General features: G+C 47.0%; 1 protein-coding gene across 1 annotated transcript; it reads right to left on the reverse strand.

The window, feature by feature from the left end:
- Positions 1-450: 450 nt before the first annotated feature.
- On the reverse strand, positions 451-14,519 carry SENP2 (SUMO specific peptidase 2). The gene is made up of 17 exons (XM_422676.8): positions 14,405-14,519; positions 10,964-11,022; positions 10,118-10,239; positions 9,219-9,288; positions 8,913-8,991; positions 8,260-8,404; positions 7,630-7,730; positions 6,365-6,462; positions 5,248-5,290; positions 4,822-4,882; positions 4,532-4,672; positions 3,686-3,817; positions 3,185-3,388; positions 2,980-3,059; positions 2,521-2,605; positions 1,721-1,816; positions 451-1,182 (listed from the first exon to the last, which is right to left on the reverse strand). The coding sequence occupies exons 1-17, from the start codon at positions 14,497-14,499 to the stop codon at positions 1,120-1,122; spliced, it is 1,674 nt and encodes a 557-aa protein (XP_422676.4). The 5' UTR covers positions 14,500-14,519; the 3' UTR covers positions 451-1,119.
- Positions 14,520-18,905: the final 4,386 nt, after the last annotated feature.

Here is an 18,905-nt window from a genome sequence, read left to right on the forward strand (position 1 = left end):
ATTCACATACATGAGCACAGAGGGGACATCCCCAAAAATCAGCATCTTTACCTCAGAGCTGAGGGAATGCCTCATCGCTGGTCAGGACCCGCCTCACAGAAACAATCTGACATGGTTCTTAACACCACCATTCCAACAGGCAGCCTACATGTCAACTGTGCAACAGCCTCCCCTCTGCAACAGCACACAGGGAACTCGAAGACCCCAAACACTCCAGTTAAAGAACATGAGCTCAGCAGGATGCAAACAACAGACCAAAAACAACTGGACTTCATAAGACACTCTCATTGGCCCTTCAGAATTTCACAAGCATTGCTGAGAGGCTTCTGTGCTCTGATACTCACCCTAGCTAGAGACTTCTTCCTCACATAAGCAAGCAAAAATCACTCTGATACCTCATTTTTTTTTTTTCATTTAGAAAAAAACACTCTATTTCATCACCAGGTAACATTTCTTTCCAGTAAGGCTCTTTTATATAAATTACATATTTACTTTAGTAAAGGAACAAAATAAATACTTCTCTTTTCACATTAGATAATTCCCTGCAGACAAAACAAGAACAAAACCACCCCAACTACAGGGGCTTCACTACAGATTTGTTACAAATCAAGACTGTAAATACTTTTTTTTCCTTTCTATGGTCATCGCAAATCCAGTTTTAGGAATCAAGCAGATCATAGATATTCCAGAAACAGAAGAAAACTCTCCTTGAAGAAACAGCAGCTAAGCACATTGTCCTTGGGGAGATCAGTTTGGCTACCACGACCGTTACCACCAGACTTGAGAGTCCCATTTGTCCATAAATGTGGCCATGTGTGCTGTGAGATGAGAGCCCTCCATCCCAACGACAGAAGTTCACACCATTTCTTCTCAACCACTCCCCTGGCGAAGTCACAGCCAACTTTCAGACTTTCACTCAAGGCGCATCAGCTCATTTCAAAGAGAGTCACTGTCTCCGAAATTGAGGAAAAAAAATTAACCACTACTTTATAGCCTAAAAGAGGAACACTTAAGTGCCTGCTGCCTGTTCAGTAAGGCATTGCAGAAGTAAATAAAATAATAAAATATGAGTTAGTGACTGCGAGGTGATCCACAGTGTTACTCTTAATGGTTCATGTCTCACAGCAGCTGCTGATGGATTATTTCCCACACCATCCTCTTGCGGAAGTAAGGCATGTTATTCTGGAAAGAAAAGGAAAGCCCATTAAATACATAGCAGGAAGGCAGAAAACACGTGTCGCGTTCGTTCACATCAAGTTCATTTTAAGCACTGTCAGCGCAGCCACTGTGAGTACAACGTGGTCTGCTGTGTCTCACACCCACTTTGGCGCTGCACGGATGAAAGCCAACAAAACCAGATTTATTTGACTATTAACAGCTTATAACAAGCTCTAATTAAAGGCCACTACATGAGAAGGTAACTCACGTTTTAACCAGTCTAAGGGTTAATCCTATTTCTCCAAAAGATACAAAAACCCACTGGTGGCCATACCTTGCCCAAGGGGAAGTGCAGGGTTTGCCTGAGAAGCAGATACCAGACCTAAGGATGGTGAATACAGCTCTACTCTGCTGAGGCCACTCTGAGTTCCAGCCCTTGCACTACACACCACGAACATAGGAAGGTACAAAACTTCCATCCCAGGCACAACAAACAGCTGCATAACTTCCCCAGCTCCTCCACGCGTGCATTCATCTGAAACTGTTAGTGACTTTGGCTCACCTCAGTGAAGGTAATGGGTTTGTCTCTGGAGACATAGTCTGCATATTTGCACATAAAAACTCCGCAGTCACTTCCATTCGATTGCTGAGGAATTTCCTAACGTGTGGAAAGAAGGTGGAGAATTTGTTCTATCTTAAAAGAAAAGCACCTTGGATGTAGCACCACCCACCACCACCAGTACGCTGACTTGCCAACCTACACGCACAACCCAACCCACACACAAGGAGTACAACCCAGTGAACCACATCTTCACACCCCTCTGCTTCCTCTGCTTGGATCCTATAATCCAAACTCTTGCAGGGGTAGCAGCAATCCACCCTGCAAGGTGTCTTGAAGTTTGCACTGTGAGCAGCACAACAGTGTCACGTCTCCTAAGGTCGCCGATGCTGCTTATTGCTATTAATTCATTGAAAGACATCGGCTCAATCCTTTTCTTCATCACCTGCCAGAATTTGCACTCCAAAGAAGAATCACCTCAAAGCCCTACCTGCTTTTGGAAGCCTCTGCTCTTTGACAAGAGCTAAACAGATCCTTAAATTCGACTTGTGAAAAAGGTGCAAAGCCAGATTCACCCTAGCATGGCAGACTAATAGAAAAATAAAGTATTCAGCCAGCAAGGAAAGGCGCTGCCTCACATCCCAGCACGGCTTCCTAATCCACTCGCAGCCTGGGATGGTACCTGACAAAAACGAGATGCTTATGGATGCTCTTTAAAGCTTAGACTTATTAAGAAAGCGTTAAAGGCCTTTGTGATGAGGAGCTGTGGGTTCACATTTCAGATCCCAGTAGTGCTCACATACATGGGACTCCATGCTGTGAAGAGTCCACTCCGAAGATGACAGCTTCACATTTTGTTTCTCCCAGCTTTCTTCTTGCAGGTATTGGCTGTTTAAAACAAAACAGAACAAAACAAAACAACTCTTCATTTCTGTATTTTAGGCCAACAAAAAAGAGATGCTGAAAGACCATAGGAAGCCACATGGCAGGACAATAAAATGTCAGCGGATCTTTACTGCCATAAGGCATTTGGAGGAACAACTCAAATGTTAAGTTTGCATACACTTCACGGTGATGCTTTGTACATGCACATACTGGAAACCAGGCAGGTATCACTCCCCTGGATGGAGGGGTGATGTGAGAACGGTTTCTGTCCCCTGGCTACAGAAAAAGCAAACGCTTCCAGTTGTGTTACAGATACAAAAACCTAAAAACCTTCTCAGAGTCCACAACGTAAAAGCATCGACTGAGCAGTTACTTACAGTACAGTTTCACAAATCTTGTCTCCTTTCTTTCCAAATGAGTCAAAGTAGGTGATGGTCTTCTTTCTGACATCTACGACCTGTTATTGAAAAGAAACCATTAGACACTGCACAAGCCTATGCAGCAAACAGAACAAAAACTGATCAACGTTTCTTGCTTGCTTGCTTTCTACCCACTTAATTGTTCGATTTAAAAGTGACTCACCACCAATGTCCAGTGTGATCTCAAGTGAATAGGAACTAAAATGATGTCCTGCTTGAACAGATTCACATTTCTAGTCCATCTTTTTACTGCTCTGTAGCCTTCGGAAAGAAGTTTGGGATAGAAGAAAGTACTAAAAGCATAGACTCTTGGATAGTTGTCTTTTTTGCCTCTTTCCATCAGAAGATTCATGTAGAAATTAACGACCTGTTTGGTAAAAAGCAAACATGAAATGTAAAATAAGACAGTGCTCACCGAATTAAAAAGGTAAAAAAAGCAGAGAAGCAATGCTTCCAGAAGACTAACTTCTAGAAACTATGTAATCCAAGAAATACAGGAGCTTCTAGAAACACTGGGCCTTTATATACCTAAAGTAAGGAACGACAGATGTTTGTAAGTGCTGCAGTGAAGGTCCTCAAATAACTGAAATCAGACATCTGTACACAGTGAGGACATTTTAAGACATACAGAACAGGAACATCACTGTGCTGCAGCAAGTTTTACCTCATCATTTAGCCAGCGACGGTTGCCCAGTGTCTGGATGTCCTCACGGGTAAGTCTTAGTTTGAAGGCACTGCTCATGATCTCATCTGGTTTACCTTCGCCCAGCGCAGCCATGACCTCTCTCTCCATGTCCTGAAGCAAGCAATTGAATGGGAAAGGACCTGTGAGCACACCAACCTGTGGGCAGCTTTCAGTCGAAACAAGGTCTGCTAAGTGAAGACTTGAGTGATAAGACTACCACAGCAGGCATTTTCCATGCCAAGGCATGTAAGTCAGGAACCTAAAAGAACTTAAAAGTGGGGACCTCCAAAGGGAACTGAAGTATCTACACTGGAGTCATGCATTCAGGAGTCTCAGTTGTGCGTGTAACTGTTGTTGTATGGATATTTCCATCTAAGCCTGCTTAAGGGATGCAAAGCACACTTCCTTCTGGGCTACTGAAGTGAGAAAAACAACTTTTTTGCCTTGTATGGAGCATCACACTGTCCAGAGTTTGTACACGCTCAATTTGCTTGCCCTTCCCAAACCAATCATCAGCAGGCCAAAAAGAAGGTACTCAGTTACATCAGCAGGACTTCAAGGAATCAGAGCAGCTAAATACTTGGATCCTGCTCACACAGCTCCCACAAACCCTTATGTGAGCACAACTAAAGGAGCGTGTGGCTTGCATCAAACCCTTTAAAATCAGATTTACTGCTGACCCTTGTTCTGTGGATGTTCTGTGAGTGGTGAATGCAAGCTCTGAACACTGCAAAATAGGCTCAAGAATCATCTGCAAAAAAATGGAGTTACCTGTGGATGTTTTAAAGCTTTCTAATTTGAACAACAGACTGACAACTATGGTACCTCTGTGAGCGGAGGAAGGTCTTCTCTTCTTTCAGATCTTGGGAATTTCTTTTCCTCCACATCAAAGGCAGATGGTTTTCCAGACTGAACAGGTGCCAGATGCAATTCAAAGGAGCCCTCCTCTGAGATTTCATCTCCACACTGTCTCCGTTAGACAAAAAGAAGTCAAGCTAGCAAGCAAATTTGCTAGGGGATAATGCAAAGTCTTGCTCATGTATAAAACTGGAAGTGTATTTTGAATATGCATCCATACATCCACATATCCACATACATCTGAGTAACAAGCTTACCCCTGTGCTGGCTTGTTTCTCTTGTCTTTTCTTGTCTTCCTTTTCAGCTGTTGTACAATAACTTCAAAAGGAAACAGAGAGAAGCAGGCTATAGCAGTATTGTCCTGCATAATTCTTTCACATCCATCTTCTGGTTAAGAAATGCATCATCACAGATCAGACCACCATACAAAAATCTCTCTTACTGGCTGTGCTTACTGCAACCAAACCCGAGCTTCCTTCAGCAACACAAAGCCATCTGTACTCACACTGCTGCTGCTCAAATGGTTCACAAAGAAGAAATGAGAGACACAACTGGCTTGCAAGCAACTCCAGAGCCACAAGCTAGCTACTCCCATGTCACAACATTGAGATGAGTACAATTATTCTCTTTCTGGACACTGCTGGAACACACAGAACAATACCAAAGAAAAACCAAGACTCTACCTGGTCTCACCACTTTCCAGAGAGTGGCACGAGCTGCTGCCATCTGCACAAAAAAGCATACAAGAAGTCAGCATTTAATGAGGATCAGGCAAACGTGTCTCTCAGATTATGAAGGAAAAGACAAAAAAAAACCCAACAACCCTGCTAATAATGACTACAAGGTTATGAAGTTTAAACTCTGGCAAACAGGCCTCCTGGATATTATGTGAAAGTGTATGAGCTCTGAAGCCCAGGATCTAAAGTCAATTTCAGTAGTTACATTCTTCAGCTTATCAGAAAAGATGATCTACAACAGAAACTAACTTGTTATAAAGAGAGGCGCTGTGCTACTCCAGGAAAGAAGCAATTTGCTGGTGTATGGGAACTGCTGAGTCCCAGTCTGAACCACTGATTGAGCACCTGGGGAAAGGAGCCGGTCAGCCCTGCGAGCACAGGTGAAAGCAATTGGGGTGGAGCCTGGCTTCACCTCTCTTAGACCCCCCATTTAAGGGCTGACAGCTACTAGGGAAGGATCTCTGGCTGGAGGTCCCTTCCTTGGGAAGTTTCCCTTGTGAGCCCAGATCTTCAGAGACAGGTGAGCCCTTTTATAACATCATCCCATTTTATGCTACTCCCTTTTGCTATTTCACTCCTGTATCGCTTTTCCACCAGGTTTATCTTTCAGATTGTAACAGCTGGCTTAGTGTAGAAGCTCTGATATTGTGGATATGTTCATGTAGGAAGGGATTAAACAGTAATGCATCCTCACAACTCTGAGTGAGGTAACCTAAAGGGTACACACACATCAATGTGTCCTCCTCCATCAGCACAAAGGGTCAGATATAACAGACTTACTGGCACAGTGTGCAGTTACTTCTGCAACTAAGAACATCTCTGGTACAATACTGGCATAGAGGTACAACTTTAAACAAAGCTTTTCACTTACAAAGCTATTTCAGCTAACAACTATCTCTGGTTTTGTTCCTGCTCTCCCAAATGAGGCAGCTCGTTTTGTTCTAAGAGCCAATGTAAGCTATACCAGCTCTGGCATAGCACAAAATATACCTTCAAGATTTAAATGCTCTATTTTGTAAGCCTAGCTATAAAACAAAGCAGCTATAAAGCAGAGGTCACTCACCAGGTTTTGGTGTCACAAGCCGAGCAGCATCCCCTCCACATTTTTGTTCTTCCACGTAACTTGTACCAACCAGTGTTTCTTTGGTGTAAATCTCAACACTTTGGTGCAGCAGGAAAAAAAAAGCAAACAGAAGAATCAGAACTTCTGTATGTGCAGTATTTGTTATCAGTGCACACCAATCTGTATGCGATCTGTGTTTTATAGGCCAATGCAGCACTCTGTCACTGTCCCTGACCAACCCATTTCAGTCTATTTATTGAAGCTGATGCTGTCACTGTCAGTACATTGTCCACACAGTACACATTTCTGGGACATTTTGGTTCAGATCTGCTCTCCTTGGACTACACGCTCATCAGCAGCTGGAGAGCATTAGATGCACTCTGCAGGAACAACCTCTGGTTTAGCATTATCTGAAATGAATCTCCTCCACATTCTTCAGGGCTGCTCTATGAGCCAAACTGCGATAAGCAACAATTGGAAGATCAGATGCCAAAAGCAGCACACTGATCCAACCTAAAATGCTAATGCTGGTGCACCTAAAATCACACAAAATGTCATTTTCTGTATCATTTTCACACACCAGGATGTGGTATGTGATATTTAAATGTGATATGCTATTCTGATCTGAAGCCCTGTGTTTCCATGTCTTCTAGCTGTGAGACAGAGCAGAGAGCTGGATTTTTCTAAGCTTTGCTAACAATCCATGTTTCACAGCATTCACATGGCATTTCCTACCACCTTACTGTGCAGAAAGGCACGCTGCTATTTCAGCACCATTTTGGCATCAGTATTTTCCAATTAGGCCCCTTGTACAAAGCTTTGAGGCGTAGCTATCCCACTGAGATAACAGCTTCTATTACTTCTGTGTTCTTCCTGGTGTGGTTAACTTTGTGCAATCTGTGACACAGCGACAGAGATAGCAAACTCACATCACTGGTAGTCGTGAATCAGATTTACAAACAAGCTCCCTCTTGTAGGTTGCTTTCAGAACAGGAGTTCTGTACACAAGACTGAGATTTCTTCCTTTTAGTCTACTGGGAGAGAAACACATCCCTACAAACTAAACTTTCACCTGCAGAACATGCCTTCACAGAACATTCCTGCTACACCTGGAGGAAGTGAATGTGGGGAGGTGGAGCATCTCTTGGGTTTTGAGACCTGCCCTGGGACACTGTCAGGAGCCCTGAGAGTGCAAAAGTTGCATTTCCCTTCCACATCCCCATGTACAACAAAGCTTATGTTTGCTTCTTCCTATAATTAATTACTTGCAGCTTGTTGGCTTTGGAGTAGGGCGGTATTTAGCATATTTGTCCTTCAGTAGTTTCAAGAGTTGCTTGTATTTCTCTTTTTCTTCTCTCTGAACATCCTAGCAGAATGGAGGGGAAAAAAAACCAAAGAAAAGAACAGATCAGAATCGCTGTATATGAAGCAAATACGTCTCATCTGGATTTAGTGCAGCCTGCACAGGTTGCTCTCCAGATACTGAAGCTCACTTTAGCAGGAATTCCCCCACGTTTGTTTTGTGTTGGCCCTGTGGGAAGGATTTGTGCCCCACTGTAATTCTCAAGATTTCTTTTGCAACCATTTCCTCAAATGTGGGCCTCTTATCTGCAGCTGCGGTCTGCACCTCTTGCATAATAATTCAGGCTAATATGCATTCCTGTCAGTACACATAATGACTGTGTGCTATGAGTGCCCAGGATATCTTAATCATAGTTCACTGCTTGCCACAGCGTGCTACTCCACTACTTCAGTCTGAGACTTTTTTCCCAAGAAATCTAGGTTTATTACGTGTTTTCCAATAGCTGCTTCAGACATTGGAAGGACCTCTCAGTGTTTTCATAGCTGTAATTACTGAAAAGTTTAATTTCAAAAAGCCTTTCTCAGCCACATACCTCCTCAACGGTGCGCCAAGGCCTCCCTGTTTTGCCTATTCCTGAAGTAGAAGGTTTTGGCTCATACTGCTCATTAATGGGTGGCCTTGGTGTTAAAGTGTCATCTGCAGTAGGTTCAGTGTAGTATTTGCCATTCTTGTTTGAGCTAAAAATAACAAAGGCAAAAGAAACAGCATCAAGAAAACATTCAAATAAGCACTTACTGTTTTGACATGAGATGCTGATTACTTTCAGATGAAGACCTGCTCTCCTCAACCAATTAATGAGAAAGTATGCACAGGTAAAACTAAAATCAGAACAACAGCCTCGAATACACACTGCTGTTTGATATGCACAAGTGATGCAGGCACTCTCAGGGCCATTTCCAAGGCAGCCTAAGCCCTCAGTCAATACAGAAGATTCTATCTAACAAAGCCCAGTAACTTTTATCTAATCTCCCATGTCTACAAAGTATCTGGATTCAAAGAAAAAAAAATAAGATTGCTTAGGGGAGGGGGGGGGAAAAGGCAGCTGGATTAAGTTCCAAAATAATTTGGATAACTATTACTATGTGGACAACGATACAGGTGTTTGACAATACCCAAGAAGTTCAAGAGTGAAAGTGAAAGGTGGTAAGTCTTTAGAGAAAGTCAAAGAAATTGAAGGATTTTTACCTCTGCTGTGGAATTGTCACAGGAGAAAGGGCCAGTGGAACCCTATCAAAGTAAGCATCGCTTTCAAAAGGCATATTATCTGTAACAAGAACACAAGTTACATCAGTAACTACAAAAGAAAACCAATGTTTTATGAGTTTACAGTACAGAGCGCCATCAATCAAAAAGAAACAGAGCTCATAAGCAATATTCCTAGATGCTACATACTGTGCCTGCAATAATATGTATGTAAGCCTGAAGTTAGGTCACGTGGTACACAAGGATGGGTGAAAAAGAAATGAGTTAGTGACCTGATGTCAGCCTTACCAATCTGCAGCTTTTCCAGCACAGGGCTTGTTGGTATTTCAGATGAAGGGTCATATGGAGTGGATGGAGGCTTGAATAAAAATACAAAAGGATCACTGTGAGTATAACTTGAATGCAAATACAAGCAAACATAATGTTCCTGAAATGTAGGCAGCTCTATTATGACTCAGGGATCATGATATGCCGGTTCAGATTGCAGTAGAATGCAAATATTTGTAGGAGCTCTGACAAGTACACCTTTTTTTAATAGAGGAGCTCATATTTGCAGTGATTAATACACGAGTCTAACGCTGAGTTCTCCTCAGGCAGCTCCTAACCACACTGAAATGTGAGTTTGGCCCCTGAAAGATAAGTTTAGTCAAAAGAGAGTAACTCTCTCAAGAACAACCAGAGCATGGCAGTTTCTTATTCTTCTCTTATGCCAGTGGGGCAATAAGAAAACTAACACTGCAGCTTCGAACCAAACTGCAGAGATGAACAACAGTTCATCAGTTATTTTCACAGAACCAAAGTTTTATAGGCATCCTCTTATGGTCTGGTGGGTAACTTAGCAAAGAGACCTTTATCCACAGCAACTATGCTGTTTTTCTTGCAAGGTGATGCACACTGATCCCTTAGCTATGAGCTTTAGAAACGACTTGTAGACACAGTAATAGTTGTTCATATCTGTAGTTTTAAGTATCTGGAAGACAGCAAACATTGAGCTCCTTAGTTAGAAGAGCTAGAGCACAGTGAGCAAACTTGAATAAGGCAAACCCAGCCAACAGGAGCTGCCTGCTACAAATAGCAAAGAAGATCCTACTGCTGTCCAGGCTTCGTTACACAGAGAAGCTCCTTCCTTTTGTCTCTCACAAATTCACTGAGTATCACGATTGCCTACTTTCAAGATCTGTGCTAACCTCTTCTCCCAAGGTTGTGGTTGAAGTTATGCAGTTGTCTGAAATAGTCCAGTGTTTATCTGCTGCCCTGGCTGGTAAGTTCACCTCAGCAGAAGTGCTAGCTTCCCCTGGAGGCTCAGAGCCTTAAAAAAAAGAAATATGACAGGACATATAAGAACACAGCTGAAAAGGGAAACAGAAATTAAGTGATACCAGAACAACATGCTAACAGTTGAGCATTAAATCAGGGGAAGCATGGATGGCCAAGCAGTAACTACAAAGCTCCGTGTCTCCCCATAAAATTTGTGTTAGGAAATGTCCTACAGCGTAAAAAGCATCCATTTCTCCCTCTTCATCTGACTGAAAAAGGGAAACTTTGGCCTCAAACCATGATCCAGGCAGCGAGCACTGAGGTAGCAGCACAGCTGCATCACTCCTAAATCCCATTTTTTTCCTCTGCCTGTTATCACCTTAAAGGTGCTTTCCTTTGTACCCCAGATTCTAGGTGGTTTCTCAGAAGAAGCACAGCTATTTTCAACTGGCAGATGTGAAACACTATGAACACGGACCATAAATACAGGAGGGAGCACACAGCTTTGAGGTACAGTGCTCCCTCTGCTGATGTGGACAGCCTTGTGGCCAGAGAGATGTGGGACATCTCCTGCTGGCAGTAGAAGTACACCTTCCTGCACAGCCAGTATACATGACACAATACTGCCTCAGGCCACTGGCTACACAGATATGATCACAATGAAGAGAATGGCTCAGAACTTCAGTCTTCATGCTGAAGAACAGAAGCCAGTTTACTCTAAGGTACATGAAACCTAAAATATCAGGTGTATGAATTACTTCTGTAATGTGCAGTACCTGATCTTCTCCTTTTCGGTTGAGCCTGGTCAGGATCTTCTTCCAGAGGTGGCTCAGCACTGTGGAAAAAACATGCAGGTCAGCATCTGGGAACTGCAGATGAGCTTCTAAGAGACTCGTTTCCCTTCCCAGGACCCAAACTTCTCAAATTAATCCTCCTATCCCAGAGGTCTCCCCTCCAAACACCTCCAGGATCAGCCCAGACAGAAACACGTGGCAGCACCTCCCATTGATGCCTCCCAGCCAGCAGAGCACGCACAGAAAATTAATTCACCCACTAAAAACACATTAGGCCCCTTTCTCCAGCATTCAATATACACTTTTACAAGCAACCAAAAATTCTTAATTAATATACGTATTTGCCTTTTTCCTCAAGGAAAGCAATACACCAACGATTACTAAGCCACCTGAGTTCACTATGATGAGCTGTAGAGAAAAAAAAAGCCTAAGTAGGACAGGAAATATAAGATGGGAAAGCAACGTGTGTACACCCACATAAATAACTCACTGCTAAATCAGTGCTTGCAAACCACTCACTGCAATCACTCTCAGCTGCACCCCTCCTTGCTAAGTGGCAGCCGAAGTACTGCATCAGTTGTCACAAAGATAAAGTCTAGAAATCTATTCATTAATGTTGGGAACAGACGGCTCACGTCTATATACGTTTGTTTTCCTATTTGCTTCCAAAAATGCAAAGTGATGTTTCTGTCCTGCCCCCCTCCCCCTGCATGGCGAGGACTCTTTGGTCTTTCTAACAGTTCCAACTGTTACACGTCCAGGCCCTGCTCGTCTCACCCCCTCTGGACTGTCATCCTTCTGCATCAGGAGCACAAAAAATAACCTCTCCTTAGCTCTACATTTCATGTAACACGGAGGATATTTGTCATTATTACGCTATTAACTTCAGGCAGAAAATACCCAGGAATTGGTGGTGAACGCGAATTATTCCTAGAAAAGCACGTTCCTACTCAACGTATTTAATATTTCAGCAGGCTAAATTAAGAAGAAAACACCACCACGTGTGTCTTTCCACCCATTTTTTTAGCAACAGCTGACTTTCATTACCAGGCCTTCAGCAGAAGGCTCCCAGCTTGAACCTCCCGCAGAGACACGGCACCACGCGCCCTCCCCGAGGCTGCACTCAGAGATAAACACAGGTTAAACACCCGGCTGTGTTACCACCAGCAGCTTTTAAACAGAAAAGCCTCCTGCCCCAGCTTCAGCACAGCGCCCGCTACCTGTTACAATGTCGTTTTTTTCCGTTTACACTTAGTCGGACGCTTGGGTGGTTTAGGTTGTTTTGAGGACATAGCCGGATTAGTTTTCTCTCGACGACTCAGAAAGAGGCTAAAAAACCTCTGATGTCTCCAAGTTTTCTCACTCCAGGTAAGAGGGAGTGGAAAGAAAGCTCAGATGTGCGCCTGTAGCAGCAACGCACAGCTCACGAGGAGTTTGAGCCGAGCCCCTGTAGCAGAGGCTCCTCGAAGGCTCTCGGTGAAGCAAAAGCAAGAGGGTGTTGAGCAGCAGTCAAAAAAAGGTGGAAAAAACACTGCAGGAGGCAGACGTGCGTCTGCCCTCCACACCAAGATGGGCTCAACTCCCCCTGCGATACCGTGGCAACAGCCTAACATTCTATTCCCCCCCCCAACAGCAACGGGGGGCGGGGGGGGGGGGAAGGCAACATGTCACAAAACCCCACTATTTCTGCATACGCACACGCACGTGTGGGCCTCTCTCCTCTTCCAAACCTCCTCCTGCACCACTGCTGCGGGCACTCTGCGATAGTTTACCATTTAAAGCTGTAAAAGTTTGAGTTGTTCTCTGAAATTCACACACTGCTGCAACGCGGCATTTAAGAGCAGCCCATTTTTAGCCACTTTCCCCATTACTTTCAGCGCCGATCTCCATAATTTTTCCTCTTTCTGTTGTGGGTGACAATCTTTCCGGCCAAGTGGCAGACATAACAAAAAAGGCAACTTCTGTATAACTTCACCGCGTGCTCTGCCACTTTGATTAGGAATGCTGCTTGCTCAGCACACCTCTGCATCCAAAATTTCAGCCGGACACACTGTCCCATTCACCCACATTTTGAGAAACAGCACTTGTGGAGAACTGAGGTTGTGGATGCCCCATCCCTGGAGGCATTCAAGGCCAGGCTGGATGTGGCTCTGGGCAGCCTGGTCTACTGGTTGGTGACTGCACACAGCAGGGGGGTTGAAACTAGATGGCCATTGTGGTCCTACTCAACCCAGGCCATTCTATGATGCTACGATTTTCTTGCAGAGCCTCATAGAGGGAGCTGAGAATAACTTTGCCATTTTAGAGACAAGCAGCGTGTCAGACCTCATCTCCAACAGCACAGCTGCTGAAGCCACCTCAGCAGTTCCACCCTACTTGCTTCCCTCATTTGCGGCCATCTCCTAGCAAAGCTGAGTGCTCAAAGCGTGGCAAGCAGCCCGTGTTGCTCTCCCTTTGGGAAGGGGGATGAGGCAGGGATGGCTCTGCTGCGTGTCATCAGCTCGTGTCTGCAAAAGCACTGCCCTTCCTTTCACTTTGCACACAGAATCACAGTGTTGTAGAGGTTGGGAGGCCGCTCTGGAGATCATCCAGTCCAACCTCCTGTTAAAGCAGGTTCCCTATGGTAGAAAAGTGCCCAGGGCCTTGAGTATCTCCACAGGAAACCGCACCACCTCCCTGGGCAGCCCGCTCCACGGCTCTGACACCCTCACAGAAGCTCTTCTTCACATTTTTGTATGAAACTTCCCACATCCCAGTTCATGTCCATTACCTCTTGCTCCGTCACACATAGAGCCCTGCACCTGGGGAGGAAAAGCTGCACACATCAGTGCAAACGTGCTGAAAAGGAGTGCTTTGGAGAAGGACCTGGGTGTCCTGGTGACCAGTAGTGTGCCCCTGTGGCCAAGAAGGCCTATGGGACACCGGGGGGCATAGCACAGAGCGTGCCCAGCAGGCTGAGGGAGGTTCTTCCCCACTGCTCTGCACTGGTGAGGCCACAGCTGGAGCACTGCGCCCAGTTCTGGGCTCCCAGCACCAGATAGACAGGGAAGCACTGAGGAGAGCCCAGCAGAGGGCTGCAGGGACGTTCGGGGCCCGGAGCATCTCCGTTATGAGGAGAGGCCGAGAGCCCTGAGGCTGTGCAGCCCGGAGCAGCCTGCGAGGTGCTCTGAGCCGTGCTTCTGGATACGTGGCCGGGCTCCTTTCAGCGACACGCACCCCAGGCCGTTCCCTCCACGTCGCACGCCCCACAGGGACGCACGCCGCAATCCAGCACCGGGCTCCCTGCTCCCCGCCCCTCAGCACAGCGGGGCCGGCCCTAAAGCCCCGCACCGGGGCCGAGGTTTGGAACCCTCGGGCAGACCGGCACCCCCCCACGCCTGAGAGCCGGACGCAGCGCGGAGGGACACGCGGCGGAGCGCTGACCTGCGGAAGGGCCGCTTGCGCGGGGCCGGGGGTGGCGCGGAGCGGCGCGCGGCGGCGAAGAGGCTGCCGACGGCCGCCAGCAGCCATTGGTACATAGGCCCCGGCCGCCGCCGGCGGAAGTACGTACATCTCGCGCGACTATCGCGACGAAGCGCCGCCGGTGCGCAGGCGCAGACACACGGGAGGAGGTGCGCGAGCGTTTGCCGCGCCCACAGCGGCTGCTGCGCGCACGTAGCCCCCGTGCGCGCTCCCGGCTGGGAGGAGCGGTGCGCATGCGCAGGGTGGAGAGGCCGCCAGTGGGAGTGCGCGTGCGCAGTCCTGGTTTTGGGCGTCGTGAGGGAGGAAGCGGGCAGTGCGTTGCTTCGTGCGTGGCTCAGTGCCTTTCTTTCTTCTGGTGTGCCTCCCGCCCGGTTAGCGCCTATCTGCTTCTCTTAGAGCTGCTCTTTAAGTCTTCTTGTCTCTGGGTTGTCCGGACGGGGCGTCGCCCCGCGGGGTTACCTCAGTTTGGGCGGGAAGCGCGGCCTCTGGAGCGCCTCACAGCGCTGTGGGCGGAAAGCAGCGGTCTGGGGGCGATGCTGGGCCGCCGGGACCCTCACGCCATCCCAGAGCTGTGTTTGGGACAAACGAGCCCTCAGCTCACCGAGTCCTGCCCTGTGAGGCACCCCGGGCCTGGTGCTGCTCTCTGTGGGCGCGTTGGGCCGTGCTCGGCCGCGCTGCAGGGCTGTGTGCAGGCAGCCTGTCGCAGCCGGTGCATGGTGCTGTCCTGTTGGGTTACCTGTGTGTCAGGAAACACATCTCACCCACCTCACGTTGGTGCTTTGTGGCTAGCTCTGATTTCTGGAGCTGGACAACGAGCTCCTGACATGGGTTTTTGCTGAGTAAGTGTGGCTGTCAGAGCAAACCCGTGTCCCACAGCATGGTGGCTGTTACCTGTGTGGAGGCAGTGGCTGCTCTGGGGCCTGTTCCTTGTGTGCTCAGCCTGTGGTGGGAGTGGGGCAGGGCTTCTGTTCACTGGGATGTTGCTCAGTGCCTCAGAGCAACCCAGTTTCAGGTTAATGCAAGTCTTACCTAATACTCAGCCTACTCACGGGGCTATTGGGTTTATTTCGAGCTTTGTGCCAGATGATATGTGCAGAAACGGCTCTCTTGCCCCTCTAGTTCGGGGAGGTTGTGCTTGGTCTTTGCAGACATCAGCTAGTTACAGAGAGTTTCACCCCCAAGGGCTGGTGCACTGCTGCCTGTTTATTATAAAACATCTTTTCCCAAAACGCCCAGTGGTTGTTCAGGGGTCAGCATTGCTGTGAGGCGAGCAAGGAAGCTGCAGAGCGAACTGGCTCAATTCAAGAGCCCAGAGCAGAGCTGGCATTTTCATGGGATGCATTTGTCACAGGAGGTCCTGCTGGCTTTCTGTGCCTGCAGGGTGCCGTGTTTTAATTAAGCGACTTTCCTTGTTTCTTAACTGCTGCTCCTTTTCTGTTTCAGAGCTTTAGCCAGTGGAGATGGCAGGGACCTCGGACCAAGTTGGATGTGGCAGCCAAGCTGTGAGGACACAGGCAGGTGTGTGAGCAGGGTGGTTAGGGCACAGGCAGTGTGCAGGCATGCATGGGAAGGGTGGTCTGACAGGCAGACCGGCCCGGCAGAGGGCACGGCAGCACTGCACAGAGCATGCGGCTGAGAAATGCTGCTGTGGTTGCTTTCCCTTCCTCCCAGTGCTCACAGTTTAGCCAAATTCTGCAGCAGAGAGCTGGAGGGGGCGCAGGGAGTTTGTTTGCATTCCTGTGTCAGAAAAACTCGATGTTTTTGTCAGCTTTGTCCTGCGGAGCCAGGACTCATCCGTAATACTCCTGCTGCTTCTGTGTGCTGTCAGATTTGCAGGTAGAAGGCAAGGGCACTGAGGCCACAAGACAATGTACTGTGAACTAGGAACTGTGGGAAGGAGGAAGGATGCAGTGGGCCCTTCCCTGCCCCCCAGCAGACGTAAGGCTCACGCAGCTGTCCTGCACCCCTTGCAGGTACTGGACAGGGAGCAAGGATGTCACCAAGGTTTCTCTTCTGCTTTGGGACCCCACCATGTAGGTGTGAGGTCCTGTCACAGGGGAACGCCAGCAGGGAGCTGGGTCCAGCCTTAGGGCTGCCAGATTCCTCCAGCAGGCATGGTTATCCCCGCTGCCATTTCCTCCTCCCATTGCAGAAAAACATGGGAAATCTTCTCAGGAATTTTGCTATTTTAAGCAAGCTTCTCTGTCCCTCCTGATATCACAGCTTCCTTATCCTCGCCAGAATAATACAAGGACAATAATTTTAATCCTTCATGAAATGTTGGTATTAAAGGCTTTGAGCTGCTGGAAAAGTGCCTGTCCGTAACAATGGGGTTAATGCGACTGTGGGACTCATCCAGCCTCCAAATAAACCTGCACAGATTTGTGCCACGTATAGCTGGGACTGTCCCGAGCCATAGAGCACAGCCCCTGCCCTCACCAGGACTAGGCAGGCTGTTATTCTGTGCGTTTGATAGAAGCAGGTGCCCTCTTGCAGGGTTTAATACAAGGAAAATATAATAATAGTTATACCTGCAGGAGGTTATATATCATAACACATCCAGTGTCTTTACAGGTCAGTTTTACAACAGTTGCATTTCTCAATCCCTGTAATTTAATCTGATGGTTAACTTCATGACTTAGTTCTTTACTACGCCTCTGAGCTTCTTCCTCAGTACGCTGATGTGTAGTGACTCAAAATTATGGCATTCAGTGCACGTACATCCAGAATCCTGTTACTGGGCATTTAAATACATGGGGGTTACTTGTGTTCTATCTCTGATCCTGGTAGTGACTGCATTGATTCCAGAATCTGGGGTCGCTGATAATGTGTTACCCAAAGTCCCTGCCTTTATAGTAGTGTCAGCGTGGAAACAATGTAATTCACCGATCTGGATGCTAAAGAATGGTGAGTAATTTTAGGTATATAAAGAATAACACATGTAATCTGTCATGAAAATCCTTTTATTTCACGTGTGTTGGGGATGTCCAGGTGGCATGGGGCTGTTCCAAAAAGCTCATTGCCAAAAAGATGCTTCCTCATACCCCCTACCACACCCCTGGTCTAAAGCCGACAGGATTCCACTGAGCTCAACAGCCACGATCTACGTCGTCGCTGTCCTTTGGCTCTGGACCTTGTGCCCTACAAAAACAACCCCGATAAAACCCCAGTGTGCAGTCTATCTAGCTGTCAGTGCCCGTGCTTTCACTTCACTTTGTGCAAATATTGGTTCCAAATCGCAAAGAGGAGGGGTTTGGCACGTGGGCTTGCAGCGCAGCGCTCCCAAACCAGCAGTACGAGTCTCAGCAACATGAGCTTGGCAGTGCTTTCACATTGCTCAGTTGCTAATCTTCCAAATTCTTTGCCTTGGGTCTAATCCCACAAAATATGATTCAATTTGTCAACATAGCTACCTTATGACTAGTGTGTGTTTAGCTGGTCAGCCCATTTCTTACAGTTGCTATCAAGTGGAATAGTGTGCGACAGCAGAAGCGGTTGGAAAAATATTTTTCACCCCAGATAGCTCAGAGGCTGAAACTTACTTGCTGTTTTCCACTGCCCCAGCTTGCAAGATTACACTGTACAATACAGTGCCTGTAGTTAAGGTGCATTTATAATACTGTTTCACATTGACTGCATTTTTCGTTCCCTATAATTTACATAGCTGAAGGTTAACTTCACAGCTTAATTCTGTATTATCCCTTCTAGTTTCCTGCTTGAGACAGGAATAAATCTAAGCCCATTTCTGTTTAGCAGAGTGTGTTTATTGTTCATCATAGCAAGCTGAACATATTTCACCTAGCGTCCCCATCTCCAGCATGTCTGGCTGGGTAATCAGTCTCATGTGTGTGTGGACACCATGTGTGGCAGCATGCTGTTGGGACAGAGGTGACTTTCCCTTGAGAACCTCATAGTTTGGCCCTGTGTTCCCCCCAAAAAGAGATGATTTGGCAGGCAGGGACAGTCTTGTACCCAAGTGTCAATCTGGGCAGAGTACAGAGAAGCCATTCCTGAATAATAAATGTTTTTAAAGCACCAATTTCTGTTCCTCGGGATATGGAGTTGTGGGACATTGACTCAACTCCTAGCTCAGCTAAGCAGGGCAAGTCTGAATTCATGCCTGTCTTTTAGGCTGCCCACTGACGCCACCCAGACATTCCTCCTTTCCTGTGGGCTCCGTGTCCTTTATCACTCAGCTCAGAAGGGACAGCACTGTCTCCACAGCCTCGTGGACCGAGAAAGACTGGGCACAAGAGCTTGTGTGGAGGTGGTATGTTGTCTTGCCAGACCCCAGCTGTGTGCCAGTGAGGTGTCTGTTCCAAATCCAATCTTTGCAAAGCAGCTCCTCTGAAGGGCAAGGCTCGTGCTGCAAAGTGCCATGCTCCTGGCTAAGGCCAGAGAGCCAGACCCCAGGCAGCAGCCCCTGGGCCATGGATTGGAAGGTTATCGATGTGCCATCCTC

Source organism: Gallus gallus, chromosome 9, assembly GCF_016699485.2.
Source record: "Gallus gallus isolate bGalGal1 chromosome 9, bGalGal1.mat.broiler.GRCg7b, whole genome shotgun sequence".
NCBI classification, from domain to species: Eukaryota; Metazoa; Chordata; class Aves; order Galliformes; family Phasianidae; genus Gallus; species Gallus gallus.